Here is a 22,306-nt window from a genome sequence, read left to right as displayed (position 1 = left end):
CCGGCTCCAGGCACCAGCTTACCAAGCAGGTGCTTGGGGCGGCCACTTCGGAGAGGGGCGGCATGTCCAGCTGTTTGGCGGCAATTCAGCGGACGGTCCCTCACTCCTGCTCGGAGCGAAGGACCTCCCGCTGAATTGCCGCCACAGATCACGATCGCGGCTTTTTTTTGTTTTGTTTTGCTGCTTGGGGCGGCCAAAACCCTGGAGCCGGCCCTGCTAATAACCATCCTCAATGGTATCCTTGTCCACTGGCTCAGCCTTGCAATTGTCCCCTGCACACCTGCCGTTGGGTCCATGTTCACAGGCCAGGAGGGCCTGGCAAAGCCAGGGACCGAGAGAGCTGCCCGCCCTGATTGGTAAGATGCACGTGCTACAGTAGTTGCTCTGCCTTATGCCTGGGTCTTCCCTTCATTTGGGCAGGTGTCTAAGATGCCAGAGGGCCCAGAGCTGCACCTGGCCAGCTGCTACATCAACACGGTATGTGCAGGGCTCATCTTCTCCGGGAAGGTGGAGAAGTCTGAAGTGAGCAAGAACCCAGAGGTGCTGTTTGAGAGCGACGCGTACCTGATCTCTGCCACCTCACGGGGCAAGGAGATCAAGCTGACCCTGACGCCACTCAAAGAGGAGAAGAACTTGCTCCCTGGCAGAGGGAGGGACAGGGAGGGGCTGAGCCAGAATGGTCTCCAGCAGCCCATGGATCTTGTCTTCCGCTTTGGGATGTCAGGCAGCTTCAAGCTCGCTTCCGGGGCCGAGCTGCCCAAACACGCCCATCTCCGGTTTTACACCAAGGAGAGCCCGCATCGAGCCCTCTGCTTCGTGGATATCAGGCGCTTCGGGAGGTGGGAAGTGCACGGGACGTGGCAGCTGGATCGAGGGCCATGTGTGATGCTGGAGTATGAGACATTCAGGTGAGATCCACCATGACCTTTCATCTCTGCTTGAGAAACTGACCAGGAGTGTGTGTCGAAGGGGGTGGGGGGAATGAATGATAGACACAATATTCTAACAGTGAATTCTGTGGGGAGCCTGGTGATAGAATATGGGGCCTTTCACCATTACAGGGACACTTGTAGCTCACGTTTATGGAAACTCTGTCTCGGGTTGAAGACTGTCTGGTGCTTTGCATTCCCAGAGATCTAGCTATGAACAAGGGAACAGGCTTGGTTTAAACATCCTCCTGTGTGGCTTTTTCTTATATAACAAGCGAACAGCACAAAAATAATTCTTAAGTATTGCAAAAGCGAAGAGCACAGCTGAGAGATTTAACCCTCACAGCAATGGCTCTCCAGTGGCTATGCAGACCACCTTGTTATCCACTCAGTTCAGCATGTTGAGAACCAAGCGGGGGGAGGCTGAATGGTTGGGAATGAGGTAGGTCCATGAGGAGATGTCTGTTATGCAAAGTGAGAGGCTGGAAAAAGCTGGAGATCCCCTGGGCTAGGACCTGTTAACTGACTATGTGACAGACCAAGAGGGCTTTGGTTGAGCTCTTGTATTATTTTGTACAAGTTAATGTTTCACTCTTAATATGTGTCTGTTACAGTCATGAAACAGTGCAAGAGAGCAAGAACCCTGCTGTAGCTACTTTAACACCTGCAAACTACCATGGCAGGCAAGGAGGGGCTTGTAGCTTGGTGGACAAAGGGCCAGGTCCCCAAAGATAATGAGGGTCCTAACTTCTGTTGGAAGAGCCTAAATACCTTAGAGGTTGTGGGCCAAAGTGCCTACTTTGTATTTCACAGGTAGAATTCATAGCTGAAGGGCGTATCACTGACTGACAGAGGTTGGAGATTGAAAGGGGTCATTGGGTTGTCTGATGCACACACGCATGCCTGCCTGTCCAGGTACCATGTGGTATGTTCATTAGTGGATTTTCAGGGTTAGTTTTGAATTTGCTGAACATCGGGATTTCCACCGCTTCCCTTCCAATCTTTTCCCCCCTCATATTCTCAAATTTTCCTTTCCCTAATTGTATCCCATTCAGTCATCAGAGGCTTGGTGAGTTTGTTAGTTGGTTCCCTGAGCACCTTGTCAAAGGCAGATTGCATAAAAGGATTCCAGAGTCTCAGGCATTGAGTCTTTGTTCATTTCATCCCCCTCCTCTTTGATGAATGAGCTACTCCCTCTTCAGTGCATTTCTGCATGGCCACTTATATTTATTTCCCTTTGGCAGCATTCCTTGAACCCTTGTCTCTCCACTGCAAGCCTCACCTGACTCTACATGTTGGTGTTCCCTTATCTCTTTGCTCTTCTATGTCAAGATCTTAGAGCAGGCCTTCATAAAGCCACTCTTCAAAGGCTCCTTCTTGTTCTTTGTATTTGTCAGTTTTGGAGGACTCTTAGACTGCCTTCAATGCCTTAATGGTGATGTCTCTTGCTGTTCCTCCAGCCTTCTTTATGCTGTGGTGGGTCTTTAATGCTTCCTCTTATCACACTCAATTTCTTAATTTGCTTCCCTGCAATCAAATACCTTGATAACTGCTGCATTCCGGGAACCCGTTCCCTACGGGGCTGAATTCAAGTAGCGTACAGCACTGGAACTGCAAGTCCGTGCGCTGCTCCTTCTAAGGAAACAGCGGGTCATCCCTGTACCTTTACCCAAAGGGTTTCGCCGCTACCTTTATCGTTACCTGTTTTATTGTAATGCCTCTTGATGTCTAATGCTGCCCCCTCCTCTCTCCTGCACAGACTGTCTGCATCTATATTTACAGTCTTGCTATAAGAACCATTCCCCCAAGGTTTCACTTGTGCCCGCTAGACCATAACCTCCATCATTTTTAGTTTCACTTCTCCCTGCTTGTGTCTGGAGGCAGACCCTTCTGCAGCAGAAAACCCCACTGGAGAACAACCCCACCTCCCATGTTGGTTACCGTGTTGGAAGCACATCACTGGCTGAGTGAGGTGGTCGTTTCCCCCGCCCCTCCTCCCTAGCTGACCGGCCCTGCTGTCTTCCAGGGAGAACGTGCTGAGGAACCTGTCTGACAAGGCTTTCAACAAGCCCATCTGCGAAGCCCTGTTAAATCAGAAGTTTTTCAATGGGATTGGCAACTACCTCCGAGCCGAGATTCTCTACAGGTGAGCAGGGCGAAGAGAGGAGGAGGCCTGGCCCGATGGAGATGTGGGTCCAATATCCTATTCCACCCCAGGTTCAAGCCAGGCCTTGTTTACGCAGGGACGCTGAGGAAAGTTCAGATGAAATAACTAAAGCTGTGAAGTTAATGTGCGGGACTTCGAGTGCATTAACGCCCCTGAGGAGGATTCAGCTACAGCAAACTAAGGCCACTTTACTTCTGAATGAGCCTCTCCAAATGGGGGTTTATGATGCACGTTCACTGATGTGCCTTAATTTCACAGCTTCAGTTAACTGGTCTGAACTCCCTATGGAGACAAGCCCATAGCCTCTCTGTGTCTCAGCTTCCCTATCCGTACAATGGAGATATTAGCACTGCCTTAGGGGTTGGGAGGATAATTACATTAGGAAGCATGTCATGTATGCATAGGGTCCCTTTTACATAGTAGACAGCCAGACCTTTTGATTCCCATCCCTGTAGTTACGAGACCAGCACCATGTAAGGGTCCAAACTGTTGAGAGGCCACCCATTTCCCTTGCTGAAATGCAGCCGGCCCATATCCGTTCCAGCGCTAAGCACCTACAGACAGCACTGCCAGTGCACCTCAGCTTTGAGCACTTTGCAGTTCCTGCACTACACTCGCTACCGACACAGCCCTGACCTTTATTTTTTTTCCTGAGTGCCCTGTATATGCTGGGCATCTCCGATTTGGCCTGCGATGACACTTTCAGTCTGGGACCTTGCCAGGGGAGCTGAATTACACCCTGCTCACGTGCCATAGTCTGAATGCACCAATGTTTTACTGTGTAGATTACATCCAGCTCTTCAGAGGTGAAAAGCCAATGCTTCCACCCACTGCATCAGCAATCTCCCTCCCCTCCCTTAGGCCGGGACTCCATATGCATTGGCTGGCATTTGTGTTGGGGTCCTCACATAACAGATGGACTCTCCTAGGTTAAAGATCCCTCCCTTTGAGAAGGCTCGGACGGTGCTAGAGGCTCTTCAGCATCGGAAGCAGGTGAGGAGGGTGGAGAAGGCTCACGCACATGCACAGAAATGTTCCAGCTCATCACATAGAACTCGGGGTTCAGTGCTCGCCCTGTAGCGCCTGAGGATCTGCAGCCCCAGTTACGAGTTGTAGCTTTAACCTTAGAACTTCCACCGCTTCTGGTTCGGGTCCTGTTGCTCTTTCTTCTTGTTAGAAGTGGCTGCTGTCTTGGAGGTGGATCCTCACCATGAATCAGGAGGCCAGACACTCTGACTTCAGGGCCTGTTCTGTGTCTCACAAAATCCCTTCTTACGGGGGATTCTCAGTTTAATTCTTCAGCCTTTACCTCCCCATGACGTGCGGCCACGCTGCCATGGCCTGGAGTCTGTCAGATCGCCCCGCTCAGCCATATCATTATGTCCATGGCTTGGATAGGGGACCTGTGCAGACAACAGTGCTGCCCATTTAGTAGCTGGCTCTGAGTCAGGTCTGGAGCAGGCAATCCCCCAGCATGGGGTTTGGAGGGGTGGTTTTCTGGAGAGCTGTGAGACAGGGCCGGTTCCCATGTGGTTGTTAAAGCTCCTCTGGCACCTTGTCCAAGCAGGGATGTTAGCACCAGAACTCGCCAAATCCCAGCTCTGCTGACTGCATTCTGACTCCTCAATTAGCCACGCAGCTTGAGCAGGAGACGGGATTCTTCCCTCCCCGTGCTCAGACTTGCTGTGGGCTCTTTAACAGTTCAGTGATTGCATTTGGCTCCTCCATGAAGGAATCACTCGCTTCCTCGTGTGTTCTACAGCACGTGTATGGTAAGTTTATAAAGCATGGTGGGGTCCTTTGGGAGGACAAATGCTACGTAAATGTCTGCTTATCCTCCAGTGCCTTTAACTCCTAGGAGTTGCTCTGCAAAAGTGCTGCATGTAAAACTTGTTTGCAAATCTTGAGCCAGATGGATCATGACTGCCTATCATGGCATATACGTCTATGGCTCCTGTGTTGTGTATACATTCTCCTTTGCTGAGGGGGACTGCACTCTGCCTTGTACAGTAGCCACTTGCATATTTTGGTCACTTGGCCATTCCCTCCCCCTACCAATCTCAAATATACTCAAAGGTATTTAGGCACTGAACTTCCACTGATTTCAAGGGAAGTTAGGAGTTTAAATACCTTTTGGGGATCTGGGCCAAAGATCCTAGTTCGCTGTGAAAATAACCCATAACTAAGAGGACCACAGTAGTTTAGGCTCCAAATCTGACTATTCTGGTCTAGTGCTGTGTGGCTTCTGGAGGGGAAGTAGCTATTTAAAGAAAAACCCAAATACCATTTTTGTCTGACCGGCCTTTCTCCCTCCCCTCCCCTCCCCCGGCCTGTCTCTGTAGCAGCAGTTAAGTTACAAACACCTGCGGCGCAGTCAGTGATGCGTCCCAGCCGTAAGATCTTTAGCCTTCAGATGCTGCCAGGCTAAATTCAGCCCTGTGTGGAGTGGTAAAGTGACTGATGTATACAAGCGGGTACTTTACAGAGGCAGGTCAGATTCCCACTCAGCAGGGGCAACTGCATCAAAGTCTATGGAGTTAGCCCTGCTTATGCCAGGGCTGAATTTGGCCTGGCATCTGGAAACAGGGAGCATTTAGCACCTGGAGGGAGAGGAAGCTGGGTTGGTCGGAGCACATGTCAGGGCAGGTTTAGGCCTCTGGTAAGGGAAATGTGCTGGGGGAGGAGCAGGATGGCTTGGCAGCCGTGGAGGAGTTGCCTTATAGGAAGGGCTGGACAGCTGGGAGGGGACTAGGCTTCCAAAGAAGAGCAACAAGAATGATTAAATGTCTTGAGAACATGACCTATGAAGGAAGGCTGAAAGAACTGGGTTTGTTTAGTTTGGAGAAGAGAAGACTGAGAGGGGACATGATAGCAGTTTTCAGGTATCTAAAAGGGTGTCATGAGGAGGAGGGAGAGAACTTGTTCACCTTAGCCTCTAAGGATAGAACCAGAAACAATGGGTTTAAACTGCAGCAAGGGAGGTCTAGGTTGGACATTAGGAAAAAGTTCCTAACTGTCAGGGTGGTTAAACACTGGAACAAATTGCCTAGGGAGGTTGTGGAATCTCCGTCTCTGGAGATATTTAAGAGTAGGTTAGATAAATGTCTATCAGGGATGGTCTAGACAGTATTTGGTCCTGCCATGCGGGCAGGGGACTGGACTCGATGACCTCTCGAGGTCCCTTCCAGTCCTATAATCTATGATTCTAGGCTGGTTGTTTTTGGAATGGGACCAGCAGCTACAAAGGGCTTGGAGTAGGGTCTACACCGCAGTCAGAGGTGTAAGTGCAGCCCATGTCGACATAGCCAAGCTCCCTTTGATTCCGCTGGCTCGCTAAAACTAGCAGAGAGGCTGTGGTGCCCGGGCCAGCCACCCGAATACAAGCCTGCCTGGGACGCGGGGTGTGTATGCTGGTGGCTATTGGCAAGCTGGCTCGGGTATGTCTGCACCTGCTGATTGCAGGGTTGGGCCTACCCTTGCTGGGAGGAGGAAGGGCTGGATGGCTGGGGAAGGGTTGCATAGGAGAAGGTTGGCTTGGGCTGTGATTGGGCTGCCTGTTTGAATCTCCTCCTCTCAAACCCAGCAGAGTCCGGACCTGACCTTGAGCAAGAAAGTGAAGTTAAAGCGGGAAAATCCAGACCTGCTGGAGCTCTGCCATGCGGTGCCCATGGAGGTCATTCACATGGGTAAGGAGGCAGCTCAGGGAGCACAGCCCCGGGTTCCTGCCCTGCAACGGGCCATGGAGCCTGTGGGTGGGGGTGACTCAGCCGCACCAGCAGGAGGAGGTGCAATGAGATGTTGAAGTTGGGATTGGATCCCTGCTGCCTCCAGCTGGGCAGACACTCAGTGACGGGGGAGGAGTGGGACAGAGCCCTGCTGGGGTGGCTTGGGGTGGGGGTAGCAGGAAGCAGGGGCGCTGTATGAAAACGCTCGGGCTGGGCATTTAATGCCAGTGGGAGGAGGCTGGGCCTTTGCGTGAGCGGCAGGATGACACCAGATGTGCCCTTTGTGCTGCGTGGGGCGCGCCAGTTTTTTTCAAACGCTGAAATTGTTTGGATTTCAATGGGTAACTATTGTCATAGGCCAGTAGCAAAAATCCCCAGCAGCCAGAGACTGGGCACTCGATGGGGAGGGCTCTGCATTACTACAGAGAATTCTTTCCCAGGGGTCTGCCTGCTGGGTCTTGCCCACTTGCTTAGGCTCTAATTGATCACCATATTTGAGGTCAGGAAGGAATTTTCTCCCAGGTTAGATTGTCCAAGATCCTGGGGATTTTTTGCCTTCCTCTGCAGTGTGGGGCACGGTTCGCTTCCAGGTTTTAAACTAGTGTCAGTGGTGGATTCTCTGTAACTTGAAGTCTTTAAATCCTGATTTGAGGACGTCAGTAACTCAGCCGGTACAGGAGTGGGTGGGTGAGGTTCTGTGACCTGCAATGTGCAGGAGGTCAGACTAGATGATCCTGATGGTCCCTCCTGACTGTAAAGTCAATAATAGGAGAGACCCATGGTGGCCCTGTTCGCTGAAGAGCAGAGAGCAGGTGCATTGCTCTTTCTTCTTGTTAGAAGTGGCTGCTGTCTTGGAGGTGGATCCTCACCATGAATCAGGAGGCCAGACACTCTGACTTCAGGGCCTGTTCTGTGTCTCACAAAATCCCTTCTTACGGGGGATTCTCAGTTTAATTCTTCAGCCTTTACCTCCCCATGACGTGCGGCCACGCTGCCATGGCCTGGAGTCTGTCAGATCGCCCCGCTCAGCCATATCATTATGTCCATGGCTTGGATAGGGGACCTGTGCAGACAACAGTGCTGCCCATTTAGTAGCTGGCTCTGAGTCAGGTCTGGAGCAGGCAATCCCCCAGCATGGGGTTTGGAGGGGTGGTTTTCTGGAGAGCTGTGAGACAGGGCCGGTTCCCATGTGGTTGTTAAAGCTCCTCTGGCACCTTGTCCAAGCAGGGATGTTAGCACCAGAACTCGCCAAATCCCAGCTCTGCTGACTGCATTCTGACTCCTCAATTAGCCACGCAGCTTGAGCAGGAGACGGGATTCTTCCCTCCCCGTGCTCAGACTTGCTGTGGGCTCTTTAACAGTTCAGTGATTGCATTTGGCTCCTCCATGAAGGAATCACTCGCTTCCTCGTGTGTTCTACAGCACGTGTATGGTAAGTTTATAAAGCATGGTGGGGTCCTTTGGGAGGACAAATGCTACGTAAATGTCTGCTTATCCTCCAGTGCCTTTAACTCCTAGGAGTTGCTCTGCAAAAGTGCTGCATGTAAAACTTGTTTGCAAATCTTGAGCCAGATGGATCATGACTGCCTATCATGGCATATACGTCTATGGCTCCTGTGTTGTGTATACATTCTCCTTTGCTGAGGGGGACTGCACTCTGCCTTGTACAGTAGCCACTTGCATATTTTGGTCACTTGGCCATTCCCTCCCCCTACCAATCTCAAATATACTCAAAGGTATTTAGGCACTGAACTTCCACTGATTTCAAGGGAAGTTAGGAGTTTAAATACCTTTTGGGGATCTGGGCCAAAGATCCTAGTTCGCTGTGAAAATAACCCATAACTAAGAGGACCACAGTAGTTTAGGCTCCAAATCTGACTATTCTGGTCTAGTGCTGTGTGGCTTCTGGAGGGGAAGTAGCTATTTAAAGAAAAACCCAAATACCATTTTTGTCTGACCGGCCTTTCTCCCTCCCCTCCCCTCCCCCGGCCTGTCTCTGTAGCAGCAGTTAAGTTACAAACACCTGCGGCGCAGTCAGTGATGCGTCCCAGCCGTAAGATCTTTAGCCTTCAGATGCTGCCAGGCTAAATTCAGCCCTGTGTGGAGTGGTAAAGTGACTGATGTATACAAGCGGGTACTTTACAGAGGCAGGTCAGATTCCCACTCAGCAGGGGCAACTGCATCAAAGTCTATGGAGTTAGCCCTGCTTATGCCAGGGCTGAATTTGGCCTGGCATCTGGAAACAGGGAGCATTTAGCACCTGGAGGGAGAGGAAGCTGGGTTGGTCGGAGCACATGTCAGGGCAGGTTTAGGCCTCTGGTAAGGGAAATGTGCTGGGGGAGGAGCAGGATGGCTTGGCAGCCGTGGAGGAGTTGCCTTATAGGAAGGGCTGGACAGCTGGGAGGGGACTAGGCTTCCAAAGAAGAGCAACAAGAATGATTAAATGTCTTGAGAACATGACCTATGAAGGAAGGCTGAAAGAACTGGGTTTGTTTAGTTTGGAGAAGAGAAGACTGAGAGGGGACATGATAGCAGTTTTCAGGTATCTAAAAGGGTGTCATGAGGAGGAGGGAGAGAACTTGTTCACCTTAGCCTCTAAGGATAGAACCAGAAACAATGGGTTTAAACTGCAGCAAGGGAGGTCTAGGTTGGACATTAGGAAAAAGTTCCTAACTGTCAGGGTGGTTAAACACTGGAACAAATTGCCTAGGGAGGTTGTGGAATCTCCGTCTCTGGAGATATTTAAGAGTAGGTTAGATAAATGTCTATCAGGGATGGTCTAGACAGTATTTGGTCCTGCCATGCGGGCAGGGGACTGGACTCGATGACCTCTCGAGGTCCCTTCCAGTCCTATAATCTATGATTCTAGGCTGGTTGTTTTTGGAATGGGACCAGCAGCTACAAAGGGCTTGGAGTAGGGTCTACACCGCAGTCAGAGGTGTAAGTGCAGCCCATGTCGACATAGCCAAGCTCCCTTTGATTCCGCTGGCTCGCTAAAACTAGCAGAGAGGCTGTGGTGCCCGGGCCAGCCACCCGAATACAAGCCTGCCTGGGACGCGGGGTGTGTATGCTGGTGGCTATTGGCAAGCTGGCTCGGGTATGTCTGCACCTGCTGATTGCAGGGTTGGGCCTACCCTTGCTGGGAGGAGGAAGGGCTGGATGGCTGGGGAAGGGTTGCATAGGAGAAGGTTGGCTTGGGCTGTGATTGGGCTGCCTGTTTGAATCTCCTCCTCTCAAACCCAGCAGAGTCCGGACCTGACCTTGAGCAAGAAAGTGAAGTTAAAGCGGGAAAATCCAGACCTGCTGGAGCTCTGCCATGCGGTGCCCATGGAGGTCATTCACATGGGTAAGGAGGCAGCTCAGGGAGCACAGCCCCGGGTTCCTGCCCTGCAACGGGCCATGGAGCCTGTGGGTGGGGGTGACTCAGCCGCACCAGCAGGAGGAGGTGCAATGAGATGTTGAAGTTGGGATTGGATCCCTGCTGCCTCCAGCTGGGCAGACACTCAGTGACGGGGGAGGAGTGGGACAGAGCCCTGCTGGGGTGGCTTGGGGTGGGGGTAGCAGGAAGCAGGGGCGCTGTATGAAAACGCTCGGGCTGGGCATTTAATGCCAGTGGGAGGAGGCTGGGCCTTTGCGTGAGCGGCAGGATGACACCAGATGTGCCCTTTGTGCTGCGTGGGGCGCGCCAGTTTTTTTCAAACGCTGAAATTGTTTGGATTTCAATGGGTAACTATTGTCATAGGCCAGTAGCAAAAATCCCCAGCAGCCAGAGACTGGGCACTCGATGGGGAGGGCTCTGCATTACTACAGAGAATTCTTTCCCAGGGGTCTGCCTGCTGGGTCTTGCCCACTTGCTTAGGCTCTAATTGATCACCATATTTGAGGTCAGGAAGGAATTTTCTCCCAGGTTAGATTGTCCAAGATCCTGGGGATTTTTTGCCTTCCTCTGCAGTGTGGGGCACGGTTCGCTTCCAGGTTTTAAACTAGTGTCAGTGGTGGATTCTCTGTAACTTGAAGTCTTTAAATCCTGATTTGAGGACGTCAGTAACTCAGCCGGTACAGGAGTGGGTGGGTGAGGTTCTGTGACCTGCAATGTGCAGGAGGTCAGACTAGATGATCCTGATGGTCCCTCCTGACTGTAAAGTCAATAATAGGAGAGACCCATGGTGGCCCTGTTCGCTGAAGAGCAGAGAGCAGGTGCATGTACTGTCCCCCTGCTCAGTGTTCCCGACACAACAGTTGATTGCACAGGACAGACTTCACTCCCTGTCCCAGCTGGGATGTGTCTCTGACTCCGTCTCTGGGACTAAGCGAGGAGAGGCCCCATGGCCCATCCATTATTTTCCCTCTCTTGCATCCTTTTTGGGTCTGCCTCTGCTTCAGCCTGCTGTAGGTTTTGCCCAGACTTCCCCTGAGGATTTCAGCAGACAGACCCCCTCCGCCCCGCCAGAGCTAAGTGCATTGCACTCTGACTGTGGTGAGCGAGCCAGACAGCTGCAGACATTGGGGGAGATGCAAAGGAAAGACGAGTGAGCCCAGATACAAGAGAAATCGACCTCTTGGCTTATCAGAGCAGTCGATGTCTCCAGCTGGTGTGGAAATAGAGGCACTCCCTTAAAAACACCAAGCTTCAGAGAGCTGAATGCTTTCAAACTGCGTGTGTGCAGGCTGGAGAGGTGCAAATCCATCTCCAGGCCATCCCACATGGGGTACGTGAGAGGGAGCCCCTGGAAGGGTTCAGAAAGCTGTAGCTGAGCATTGCTGCTGCCCCCAGCAGGGGTCACTGTAGCAGAGAGCAAAGCCCACAGCTGATCAGCCCCTCACTTCTGGAGTTGCAGGGGGAACCCTGTAGCTGAGAGTTTTCCCTGATGCTCATTTTTGTGTCACATCAGGGGGGAAGGGTTACAGCCCGGAGCCCTCTGATGATGCTGCGGCCTTTGAGGAGTGGCTGCAGTGTTATTGTGTCCCTGGCATGAGGTCGCTGCATGATGGCAATGGCAGGACCATCTGGTTTCAGGTATGAACTGCGGTGGTCTTGCATTTGGCAGGGCTTGACTCATGATTGCTGTCCCTACCGTGGGGCTTGACCCTGCTGCAAGAGGAGACCGGCAGGACGCCTACCCCAGGGCTGGACTAATGCAGGGGCTTTTGGGGCTGCAGCCCATGGCCTCGGGCTAAGGGGGGCTCTGCAGGCCAGGTGTGGCCCACTGCTTCTTTTAATCCGGCCCATGGAAAGTCTCGGCGCTGCAGGCCGGACCCCTGTCCCCTAGCCTCGGTGCCCCACCCTGGAGCTGCGAGCGCCAGCTAGCCAATGTGCCCCTGCGGCCCCTAGGTGGGGGTGTTCAGGGAATCTCTGTGCACCAGCTCTGCAGCTCTCATTGGTTGGGTACTGTGGCCAATGGGAGCTGCGGGGGCAGCACCTGCAGGCACGGGTAGTGTGCACCGCGCAGAGCAGCCTGGCCCCTCTGCCTAGGGGCTGGACATGTCAGCCACCTCTGGGAGCAGAGCAGCGTGGAGCCAGGGCAGGCATCCTGGCAGCGTGGAGCCAGGGATCCTGCCTTTGCCCTGTTGTGCCGCCGGCCAGAGCCTACACCCTGCACCCTAATCCCCTGCTCCAGCCCTGAGCCCATTCCCCACTCCAAACCCCCAGGAGCCCCACAAAATCTAATAGCCCCAGGCCCACAGGAGAGAGAATCCAGCCCGTCCCGCTCTGCATCACCAGGAAACATTAGCTAAGCCTAGAACAAAGTCTGTCCCTTTGTTACCCGCACAAAATTCTCTGTCACTTGCACACTCTAGAGAGCACCCACCTCTACCTAGTTCCTATGGCTCAGGTGTAACGCTCTTAATTTAGGCACTCTAACTTTACCCCTCTGTGGGCTCCAGGCTCTACTCCTCCAGGCTCAGAGCAAACACCCATTCCCTCTGGACTCCGGGCCTAATCTTTTGAGGGTTTACAGGGTCTTTTACCAGTGAAAGAGCCTTACACAGTAATATCCTTAACCTCTATTTCAGGGGTAGGGAACCTATGGCACGGGTGCCGAAGGCGGCACACAAGCTGATTTTTGGCGGCACTCACACTGCCTGGGTCCTGGCCACCGCTCTGGGGGGTTCTGCATTTTAATTTAATTTTAAATGAAGCTTCTTAAGCATTTTAAAAAACATATTTACTTTACATACAACACTAGTTTAGTTATATATTATAGACTTATAGAAAGAGACCTTCTAAAACTGTTAAAATGTATTACTGGCACGCGAAACCTTAAATCAGAGTGAATAAATGAAGACTCGGCACACCACTTCTGAAAGGTTGCTGACCCCTGCTCTATTTATTAAGTCACCAAAACAGAATGCACATGCTACACATACAATGCTCACCACTCCCAATAAGACAGATGAACTTTCCCTGCTGGTCAATCAGGATCAGATCATCTGGGGGACTCCAGTTTCTGCACGGTGTGATTGGCGGTGTGTTGAGGTCCGGCAGCTCTGATCCTGGGGCTGTGTCCTGGAGTTGGTTCCCAAGAACTTTCTTTTGGATCCCAGTTTATGTAGTGAAACTTGAGTCCTGCTAAGCTATACCGTAACCAATCATTTTACTAAAATTTTAGTAACCAATCCCTAACATATTGTAACAAAATTCTCTAACCAATCATACCCCCTACCTTAATTAATTTACACCTAGCAAAATTAATTATGTAAGACAGAAACAATCAAAGAACCAGACAAAGATAATACAGACAAATAATAGGGAAGTGGGGACAATAAAGACAAAACAATAAAGAAGTGAGAATTTCACAACCACAACTATTGATAAATGATTTCTTGCCAGACAGAATGCTGTCAAACTAAGTTTTCTTTAGCCATCTTAAGATCAGTTTCTTTATCTGGTGCTAGTGGGTGCTATTAGGACAGGCTCTCCTGAACAGCCAGATGCTACATTGTTTTAATGTAATTTAGATGGAAAGTGAGGATGTGACTTCCTGCTTCTTAGCTAATGGCTGCTGCTCTCAATATGGCTGTAGACAAAGGCCTTAGGCCTTACCATATGGCTACAAGAAAAGGCCTTATCCTTAAATGTAGAGACTCAGAGATCTCTCCCGCTCACCAGCAAGGAGACCGGATGAGCTCAAGAAATCCTGTCCCGCTCACCTGGGCAACTTGGAGGAGGGGGTGGAAAGAAATGGATGAGACAAACACCAAGTCTAGGGTGCCAACATTTGGGCTTTTACACTACTTTGAGTGAGCTACTGCTGCTCCAAGACGCCATTCTGTCACTGCCTGTTGCTCTGGCTAATTTACGGGTGCCCCTGCTGCAGGGTCTGGCAGCATTGCTGAGACCTTTGATGCCTGATGGGGGTTTGAACTGCCCTTTGCATTGGGCTACGGCACTGTCTAAAAGCTTTTTCTTCCTTTGCAGGGGGAGCCTGGACCTATGGCCCCGAAAGGTGAACATCAGCTTTACTCTTCCATGCTTTGCAGGGTTCTCTTGCTTCTGGTTGGGTTGGGAGAGGCAGGGAGATCCGTCGCTTGCTGTGGAATTATTAAGGTTAAGGAAACAAGCGATGCTCTTCTCAAACTCTAGCTCACTGCCCTGAATCCAGTAGTGGTTACGCATCATTATCCCGGGTGACCGTTCAGCAGCCCGGGTGAAAGGAGATAGTGAGTCTCCAAGGGTCCCATTATTGTTGGCAGCCCAGTATCAAGTGGCCTGTGTACCCTACAAATGTCCTTGCACGTGAACATGGGGAAGCTACCACTGTCCTCTCTGTGCTATACCTGTTCTGTGGAGGGAGAGCTATGCAAACCAGCCCACTCTGAGCACCCTCAGTACACTCAGGTCATGTATAGTCCAGACAAGATGTCCCCAAAACCAGGCCAGCTGTGTCCAACCTCTCTCAGAACCATCTCCAAGCTTTCAGACCAGCTGGGGGAGCTTTCTTCCTTGGGTGGCTTCCCAGAGGGAAAGAGGGCTGGGGATTAGACCTTTGACTCAGCTGCACACAGGCCCCTTTCTCACCTCCAGAGTTAAACTGTCATCTTAACATTCTCTCCTGCAGGAGAAAAGTCCCGCAAGAGGCGCTCGTGGGTGAATGCTGACCCTGAGCCTCCAAGTCCAAAGGTACAGAGCCTTTGTCTAGACATCTCCTGTATCTTAGTTTTTATGGGGGCCCCTCTACTCCCAGAGTCATTCTCCTGCTGCCCCATTGTGCATTTCATTGGATCTTTGTATGGAAGAAGTTAAACACCATCTCAGCCCCCTCATTATTCCCAGATGAGAGAACTAGAACAGAGAGACACCAATGTGTTGCCATTAGGATTTGGTGAATCGGGACTAGAACTAATAGACCCCAACCTCGCACTCTTGTCCTCTAAACACTACCCTAGATAATACCACCTCTCAACTAGCCCCCTAAGTCATGGACACTTTACTGGTGTGTATCCTGACACTAGGCACGTGTGTGCATGTTTGTACACACGTTTGTACACACATCTCTGTAGAGAGGCTCAGCATCCCAGAGATATTCTGATAGCTGGGATCTCAACCCCACGCTCTCATTAAGCTCATCTCAGGATGACACGAACACAGTATAAGAATAACAGGTTACTTTATTTTTTAGTAGTCTCTGCTGGTTCAGCAGTTCTAACTCTTATCCACTGGCCTCAGGGATGGGGTTAAAGAAACACACTTCTATTGTCCAGACATTATTTAATCTCACGTTTGAAGGTGAGCAATGTACTGCAAATGTCTGTTACTTGAATAAGAGACGAATCGCTAACAGGGTCATGCTGACCAAGGGGTGTCTTTGGAACAACGGAAGTTGTGTGACTTGGCGAAAGGAAGCATCTTAAGGGTGGGTACAAATGCAGCTTTTTTTAACTGCTTAAGTTCCTGCAAAACGTTTAATCAAAATACATCTATTATTGACCCGAGGCTGTGGCATATGTTACTGGTACTACTGCCCTTGTTTGGGTTAATAATGAAACAGCTAATCTAGTCCCCTTTGTTAAACTGTGCAAATCCGCAAACATCCCTACGCATCTCTGACAGTCAGACTGTCAAATACCTGTGTCTGTTTGTCTGTGTAACATAGGCACTATCAGAATAAATATGATTCTTTCTAAGGGCCAGCCAAGAACCCCACCGCACTAGGTGTGGTACAGACAGAGTAGTCCCTGCTCCAAAGCCAATGATGTGAGCTCTGTCTTTGCCTTGCACAGCACCAAATGTTCTCTCAGCATTTATTGTAAGGGTTAGTAGTGGCTGCGTGAACAGCTGGTGATGTGCATTCCTGACGTGGAAAACTTTAGGGAGAACAAGGCCAAATTTTCACATTTGATGCCTGACTTTAGGCAGGTTAAGTTTTAAAACTTGCCCCAGTTTGCTCCCAGCTGATGTGTGTGGAGTAAACTCCATCGAACAGATGGTTCAAACTGTGCATCTGAAGGTTGATCCCAGAACAGCTACAGCACTTCCCACAACAGCGTTTGCTCCCGGTTCCCCTGAACTTTCTAGTGAGATCCCCAAACAGACAGAGGAAGCTAAAGTCGCTTCCCCGTGACTGAGAGCGCACGTTTCAATCATCTGCCTAGGCCACAAAGCCGGTGCCGAAGAGACGTTCAAAGGGCAGCAGCGGCCAAGAGAAGGTAGCAAAGCGATCTGGCAGGAAGAAGGGGAAAGAGCTTGTCCAAGGAGCCGAGAACGCCAAGGCAAATGAAGCAAGAAAGCCAAACGCCAGGTCCAGAAGGAAAGCATCCGCAAGTCAAGGGTCTCCCATGAGCGAAGCTCCTGCTGCAGATAGGAAGAGGCAGGCATCTGCTCGGAGAAGCACAGGTTAGAATGCTGCACTGGCTCCAACATAAGCATGGGAGGGGGATAGGCCCAGATGGCTTATGCTGGTCAAGGTCAGTCTGGCATTTTTTCAAAAGTGGAATAAAAGAGCTAGTGTTCTGCAGGGAAAGGGAAGCCCCATCCACCACCCACGCTCTGTAGGATTGTTGGCCAGGCACTGGAGTTAGAAACTCTGAAGCTAATTCTCTGTGCACATGTTGTGTGACCAAATCACTGACCGTAGGCATGGTGGGTCCACAGCAAGTAATTCCTTAATGGACACCAGGATAGTCTGCTCAAGGCAGGGTGCGTACTGAGAGAGAGAGAAGGGTTAATTGTGAGGTGATGAGGATGGCTCTGAGGACCCCAGCTGCAGTAGAGGGGAGGAAGGAGAGGATCTGGCCAGGACTGAGATCTGAGTTCTATTAGGAGGAAATTGGCACTCCCCCCAGCACCCCCAGGATTCTCAGGCAGCAGAGGTAGCTTCCTGCCCCCTTCAATCTTCCCGTGGGAGAAAGTGAATTTCCCTTGCTGCAGGGAACAGGGAAGTTGACTGTCAAACTTTGCCCTCTCACTGCTCTGACTTTCTCCCCTGTCTTTTTGGGAGCAGCTACTGCTGCCCCAAGATCCAGGCGGGTGAAGGCTGAATGACTGGTCTGGCACAGCATCTGTCCTCGCTCCAGCCTGGGGTAACTCAAATGGGAACTCGCTTGCTACTGCTGCATGTGCTGAGGGAGATGCACTGGGAGCAGCTGCTGGGGTGACTTCTCTCAAGCGGGCGTGCCCACTGCATTGTTTCTTAGATCCTTCCTCAGAGGGGCTTGCTGCAGGGGCTCTAAGCAGCTGACGCAAGAGCCATGTCCCATGAAATGGAGAAGGTGATGCCATGGCGTCAGCCTCCCTGCTCGGTTACGGGGTTTTATTCCTTTTTAAATGCGGCTCCAGAACACCGCAATTGGGTGACTTTGTATCGAACCCCTTGGAAGTTGCCGGGGCACCCGCTGGTGATTGCAGCTGAGAGCTGGCGGCTCTGGGCAGGGAGGTGGGAAACGCACCGAGTAGGGGAAGTCTGAGGTTGAAACAGTTTCCTGAGGGTCAGGTTAAAAGTCCTCGGAAGACCCTAGCTCTTCATTCCCTCTCCCTGCTCTCAGTTGTCCTTTGCAGCCTCCCTGCCCGCTGCCACGAGATGGCTCTGGCTTCAGAGGCTGTGTTTGGCCCAAGTTAGTGAGGACAGAGCGGAGTTTGCAAATGTTTTTATTGCCCTGGCTGATTCCAGAGTCTCTAACCCTTGCTCTGCAGGAGGGCTGAGCTTTGCAGATCAGCAGCATTTTATCTCGTGTAACTCAGGAGGAGGGTGGCAGTGGCATGTCTGAATAAGGGATCAACTTTGCTACCAGAAACATGTGCAGTCTCTCGGCAGCGTGCGTGCAAGCTTTTCCTTGCTGTCCCGCTCGTATGCCTGAGCGCTGGTGGGGATCAGAAGGTAGGACAGCCCCGGTGGCTCTGTCAGAAATTCACCTCTGCAGACACTTAGCTGTTGTGTGGAGTGAGTCCATCATTCAGTCATTCCTGAGCTGGGCTGCCCAGAAACCAGTGCCCTGAGTTTACTGGCTCAGCAGCTGTGCCAACCTGCCCACCCTCCCCATAGTGTGGTTCTCTGACTCAACTGCCAGTGCTTTTAGCAATCTGATTTTAGTACTAACAATAAAACTTTTCCATAAACAATCCCTTGTGTGGCTGCTTTGCTATCACTGCAGAAGACTCTCTGCTGTTCTGGAGGCCATGTATTAGGGCAAAGCAGCAATACAGTAGCAGTATGGCTTACAGCCAGGTCAGGGCATTCTACTGGGACCTGCCCTTTCTGGGTGCTAGTGGTTTGGATGTGCCTCTTTTCCAGCTAGTTAAAGGGAGTTCCTAGTGGCCATAGCTAAGCTGTACTGGATTCCTGTTGTGAGCATTCACCTGAGGATTCAAATGGGGAAGGAAGCTGTAGAAATACCTGTCCATAAATGGAATAAAGAAGCCCTTGTAATAACTGGGAGTTAATGGCAGATTCTTCTGGTGCCAGTTCAGGTGCTAGCCTGGATCATTTGACTAGAACTATTTTTTTCCATGTCTGGAGGGAGTTGGGGGCCTTTGACCGTGGGTGAGAACCCTGGCTCCCCATCTCAATTAGGAAACTGTTGCAGTGAAACTGAAGGGCTCTTGAGAATGCCCCCTGTGACAGTCTGTACCCTTATGCTCACCACTTTGTACAAGAGTGATTATGGTTTTGTAAAAGTATGCCTTGTGAGGTATCATTTGAAAGGTCATAATCGGCTGAACATTATTGTCCTGGTAAAATATGTGCGGCAACATTGTGTGTTCAGTTATAAGATTCTACTGTGTGACTTTACTGAGACATGCTCCAAGTTTAGAAAAACCGCTTCAAACTATTTGCCCAGAGACCAAGGCTAGCCAGCACCTCAGCACAATCAAATGGACTATCACCTAGTTAAGCAACCATTCTTTGGCAGTAAGAAAGGTGTGAGCGAGAAATTTACAGCTTGGCAATGGAACAGCTGGGCTAAACAGACTGGCTGTCACATGAACTCCAGCTGGAGATGATCTTCAAAGAGGAGGAAATGATATAAAAATGAGGAATAGAGGCCCCAAATCACTTTCCTCTCCTCATCTCTACTCACGGCATCGACAGTGTTTGAAAGACAAAGAAAGCATCACTGAACATGGGGAGGGGTCATGGCTTGGGAGGAATCCAGTCAGACTGTTGTAAGCCTATCGTGAGAGAAACCTTCTTGCTCTAAGTTCACTTAGCTTGTTAGGTTAGGTATTAGTTTGCGTTTTACCTTTTATTTCTTTGTAAACAATTCTGACTTTTATGCCTCATTCCTTGTAATCACTTAAAATCGATCTTTCTGTAGTTAATAAACTTGTTTTCCTGTTTTATCTAACCCAGCATGTATTTGGATTGAAGTGTTTGGGGAAACTCCATTTGGACAGCAAGATTTGTGCATAACCATTTTCTATTAATGAAATGACGGGTTTTCTCTGAGCTTTTATTGTCAAGAAGGAGAGAGCTGGGCAGTGCAAGTCGCACATTTCTGGGGACATGTCTGGGACTGGGAATTTTCTTGTGTCCCTCTGCAGTATAATTCAGGAGTGGCTAGCGAAGAGCACTCATCTAACTCAGCTGGGAATAGTTTACATGCTAGAGGCTGTGAGAGCAAGCCAGGAGTGGTTGCTCTCACAGTGAAGTAGTGTAAAAGGCAGCCCATGTTGGAGAACTGAGGAGATGCAGCTGTCCACAGTCCAGATTGTACCCTGGACCGGTGAAAGTGAGCCAGTACGGCGTACCGGTAGGAAGCCAGTCCGACCCGTATGCAGCCCACATTAAAGTTCTAGAGGCAGTGCTTTAACATTCCTGCCCCTTTTGCCTTCCCCGTCGGCCCTGCTGGTAGGGTCCATACTGGCAGGGCCACTGACGGGGGAGGCAAAAAGGGCAGCGTGCTTTAACGTCGTTGCCCCTTTTGCCCCTCCCCGCCCAGGTCGGCAATTTAAACTACTGCAGCAGTGGCCAGAGCCCCGGGCCCTTTTAAACCATCGCTGAAGTCCTGGGCGGTGGGGGCCAGGCAGCGTGGATGGGCTGGCTGTGGGAGGCGGACCCCCCCCAGCTCTGCCCCTTCCACCCGAGGCCCTGCCCCTTCTGGAGCTGGCCCCCTACCGGTAAGAATTTATTATTACTTTCACCCTTGACCCTGAAGAATGTCACAACCCCCAACCTTTTCACTTCGTAATCTTTAGCAACATCCGAGGCTCCTATGCTAACAGGCAATGGCGAAGTCTTTCACCTAGGAAACAAGTGACCAAAGCAAGTTGCTACAGAAATGCAGCTGGCTTTTCATAGGAAATACTTCTCTTGGTCTGACGAGTGATAGCACAGCTAAACTGGGCCATGATGAGAGGTAACATCCTATCCCCAAAACACTGTTTTTAGAAGTGACTCCTCCTGGTGCAGGGCATGGTAAGGGGATTCATGGCCCAGGGTGTCACCTACTGCTACAAAACTCCCAGTTGAGCAGGAAATGCCCCCTGCACCTTGATTCCTTTCTTTCACATTTATTTATCAGTGACCTCACATGCATGTGTCTCTTGCAGTAAGTGGGGAGCAGGGAGACACATGGTCCAGTGGATGGCCCGCTGGACAAGGATTCTGCATCTAGCTCACCCACTGGCCTGCTGGGTGATCTTTAGTCTACTAGCCAGATTTAAAAAGGGGTCTTATTAGTGACCTGTCAGCCAGAAAAGTGTCATTGTTATCACGTTAGGTGCATACCTGGTGCTCATCACCAGGGTGTATGGAGCTGCGGAAAGAGGGTCAGTTTTGCTATATCATGTAATGCTTAAATGTTATTAGATAGCCAATTTGGAAAAATCACAAAGAGCAATAACTTGAAGCAACATAATGTAATTTTGACCAGAATTGGCAGAAAGCTTCTAAATACAATTGATAATGTAACTATACACTCAAACTAGTATTGGTTGGGAAATATTTAGCCCCAGGTGATAACTTATGCATTTTCCCTTACTTTTTTGCCTTTGGTTAAAGCAAAAGTCTGTAGTCACATGACAGCATGAGCTTGTTTGACCATCTGTTACATTGTTGACTGGATTTATATGAGAAGATTTTCTGCCTGATATTTTATGACTATTGGCTACTGTCCAATGGTTCCTGCACTGGCAAATGATGATAATACAATGTATACCATGATGAATTATTTTCAGGCTATGTTCTGCTCTCTGGACCAAGACTGGATGTATGTTGTGTATGATGAAGCAATCTACTGCAAAGCACAGATTATTAAATAGAGGAATCAAAAGAAATTTGACCATGACCACCTTGATGTGGGAGGCATGCATCGTGCAATGAAGTTCATGGGTGGTGTAAACAGTATGATGCAGGAAACTGGATTTGAAGACCTCTTTGTTAAAGCCAGCAACTATGGTGCTTCAGTCAGCCATACACTAAAACGGACAGCATTAAAATCCACAAACTTATAAATGAGGCAATGAATCATTTGAAATGGATGGCACTTGGCGCTTCCATGAGCTCCCAGAAGATGAGAAGAGATGCATGTTGGAGAAAACTTGAACATGCTTTGACACTGTGGAGAAGGCACCCAGAGAAGACAGAGTGGAAGCACAGAATGCTGTGGCAGACTTCATAAACAGACCCCAATCAGCTCATGGACTCTTATGTTACCCAAGGAACAATCTGTTCAGATACATAGTTCTCCCAGAACAGAAATGTAACCGAATTCTCCCAACTACCAATGGATTACATAGCAGCAAAGAGAGACGATAACAAGTCTATTGAACTTGAGACATCTGTAGTGTGATCACGTGAATTATGCTAGGTGGGGATGTGTAACTGTAGCAGAAGCCAGACTTCTGGAGGAGCAGAAGCCAGCTATATATCATGTCCTAGCTGATAGCCAAGGAGCAGTATCTCAGACTGCCAAACCCTTCAGTGGCATATGGTGTGACATGGCCATCGAGCAATCTCTCAACAAGGACTGTGGGAAGCATCATCATCTTTGCACAAAAGATAAGGCTCTGACCAAGTATTACCTGATTGCACATTTTGAGACAGTTG

At 50.2% G+C, this 22,306-nt stretch overlaps 1 protein-coding gene across 1 annotated transcript in view; it reads left to right on the top strand.

The window, feature by feature from the left end:
• The first annotated feature begins 141 nt into the window (after nucleotides 1–141).
• Nucleotides 142–22,306, top strand: part of LOC101943171 (endonuclease 8-like 1) — a 42,843-nt gene continuing 20,678 nt past the window's right edge. Inside the window, exons 1-8 of the mRNA XM_065579613.1 lie at nucleotides 142–908; nucleotides 2,956–3,075; nucleotides 4,026–4,089; nucleotides 6,680–6,782; nucleotides 11,714–11,838; nucleotides 14,242–14,269; nucleotides 14,882–14,943; nucleotides 16,416–16,656. Of these exons, the coding sequence (XP_065435685.1) occupies nucleotides 430–908; nucleotides 2,956–3,075; nucleotides 4,026–4,089; nucleotides 6,680–6,782; nucleotides 11,714–11,838; nucleotides 14,242–14,269; nucleotides 14,882–14,943; nucleotides 16,416–16,656 (1,222 nt within the window). The 5' untranslated portion in view covers nucleotides 142–429. The remainder of the gene's footprint in view (nucleotides 909–2,955; nucleotides 3,076–4,025; nucleotides 4,090–6,679; nucleotides 6,783–11,713; nucleotides 11,839–14,241; nucleotides 14,270–14,881; nucleotides 14,944–16,415; nucleotides 16,657–22,306) is intronic.

Source organism: Chrysemys picta, unplaced genomic scaffold (genome assembly GCF_011386835.1).
Source record: "Chrysemys picta bellii isolate R12L10 unplaced genomic scaffold, ASM1138683v2 scaf516, whole genome shotgun sequence".
NCBI lineage: Eukaryota > Metazoa > Chordata > Testudines > Emydidae > Chrysemys > Chrysemys picta.
Note: the sequence above shows the minus strand (reverse complement) of the source record. Positions and strands in the feature narration are given on the sequence as shown.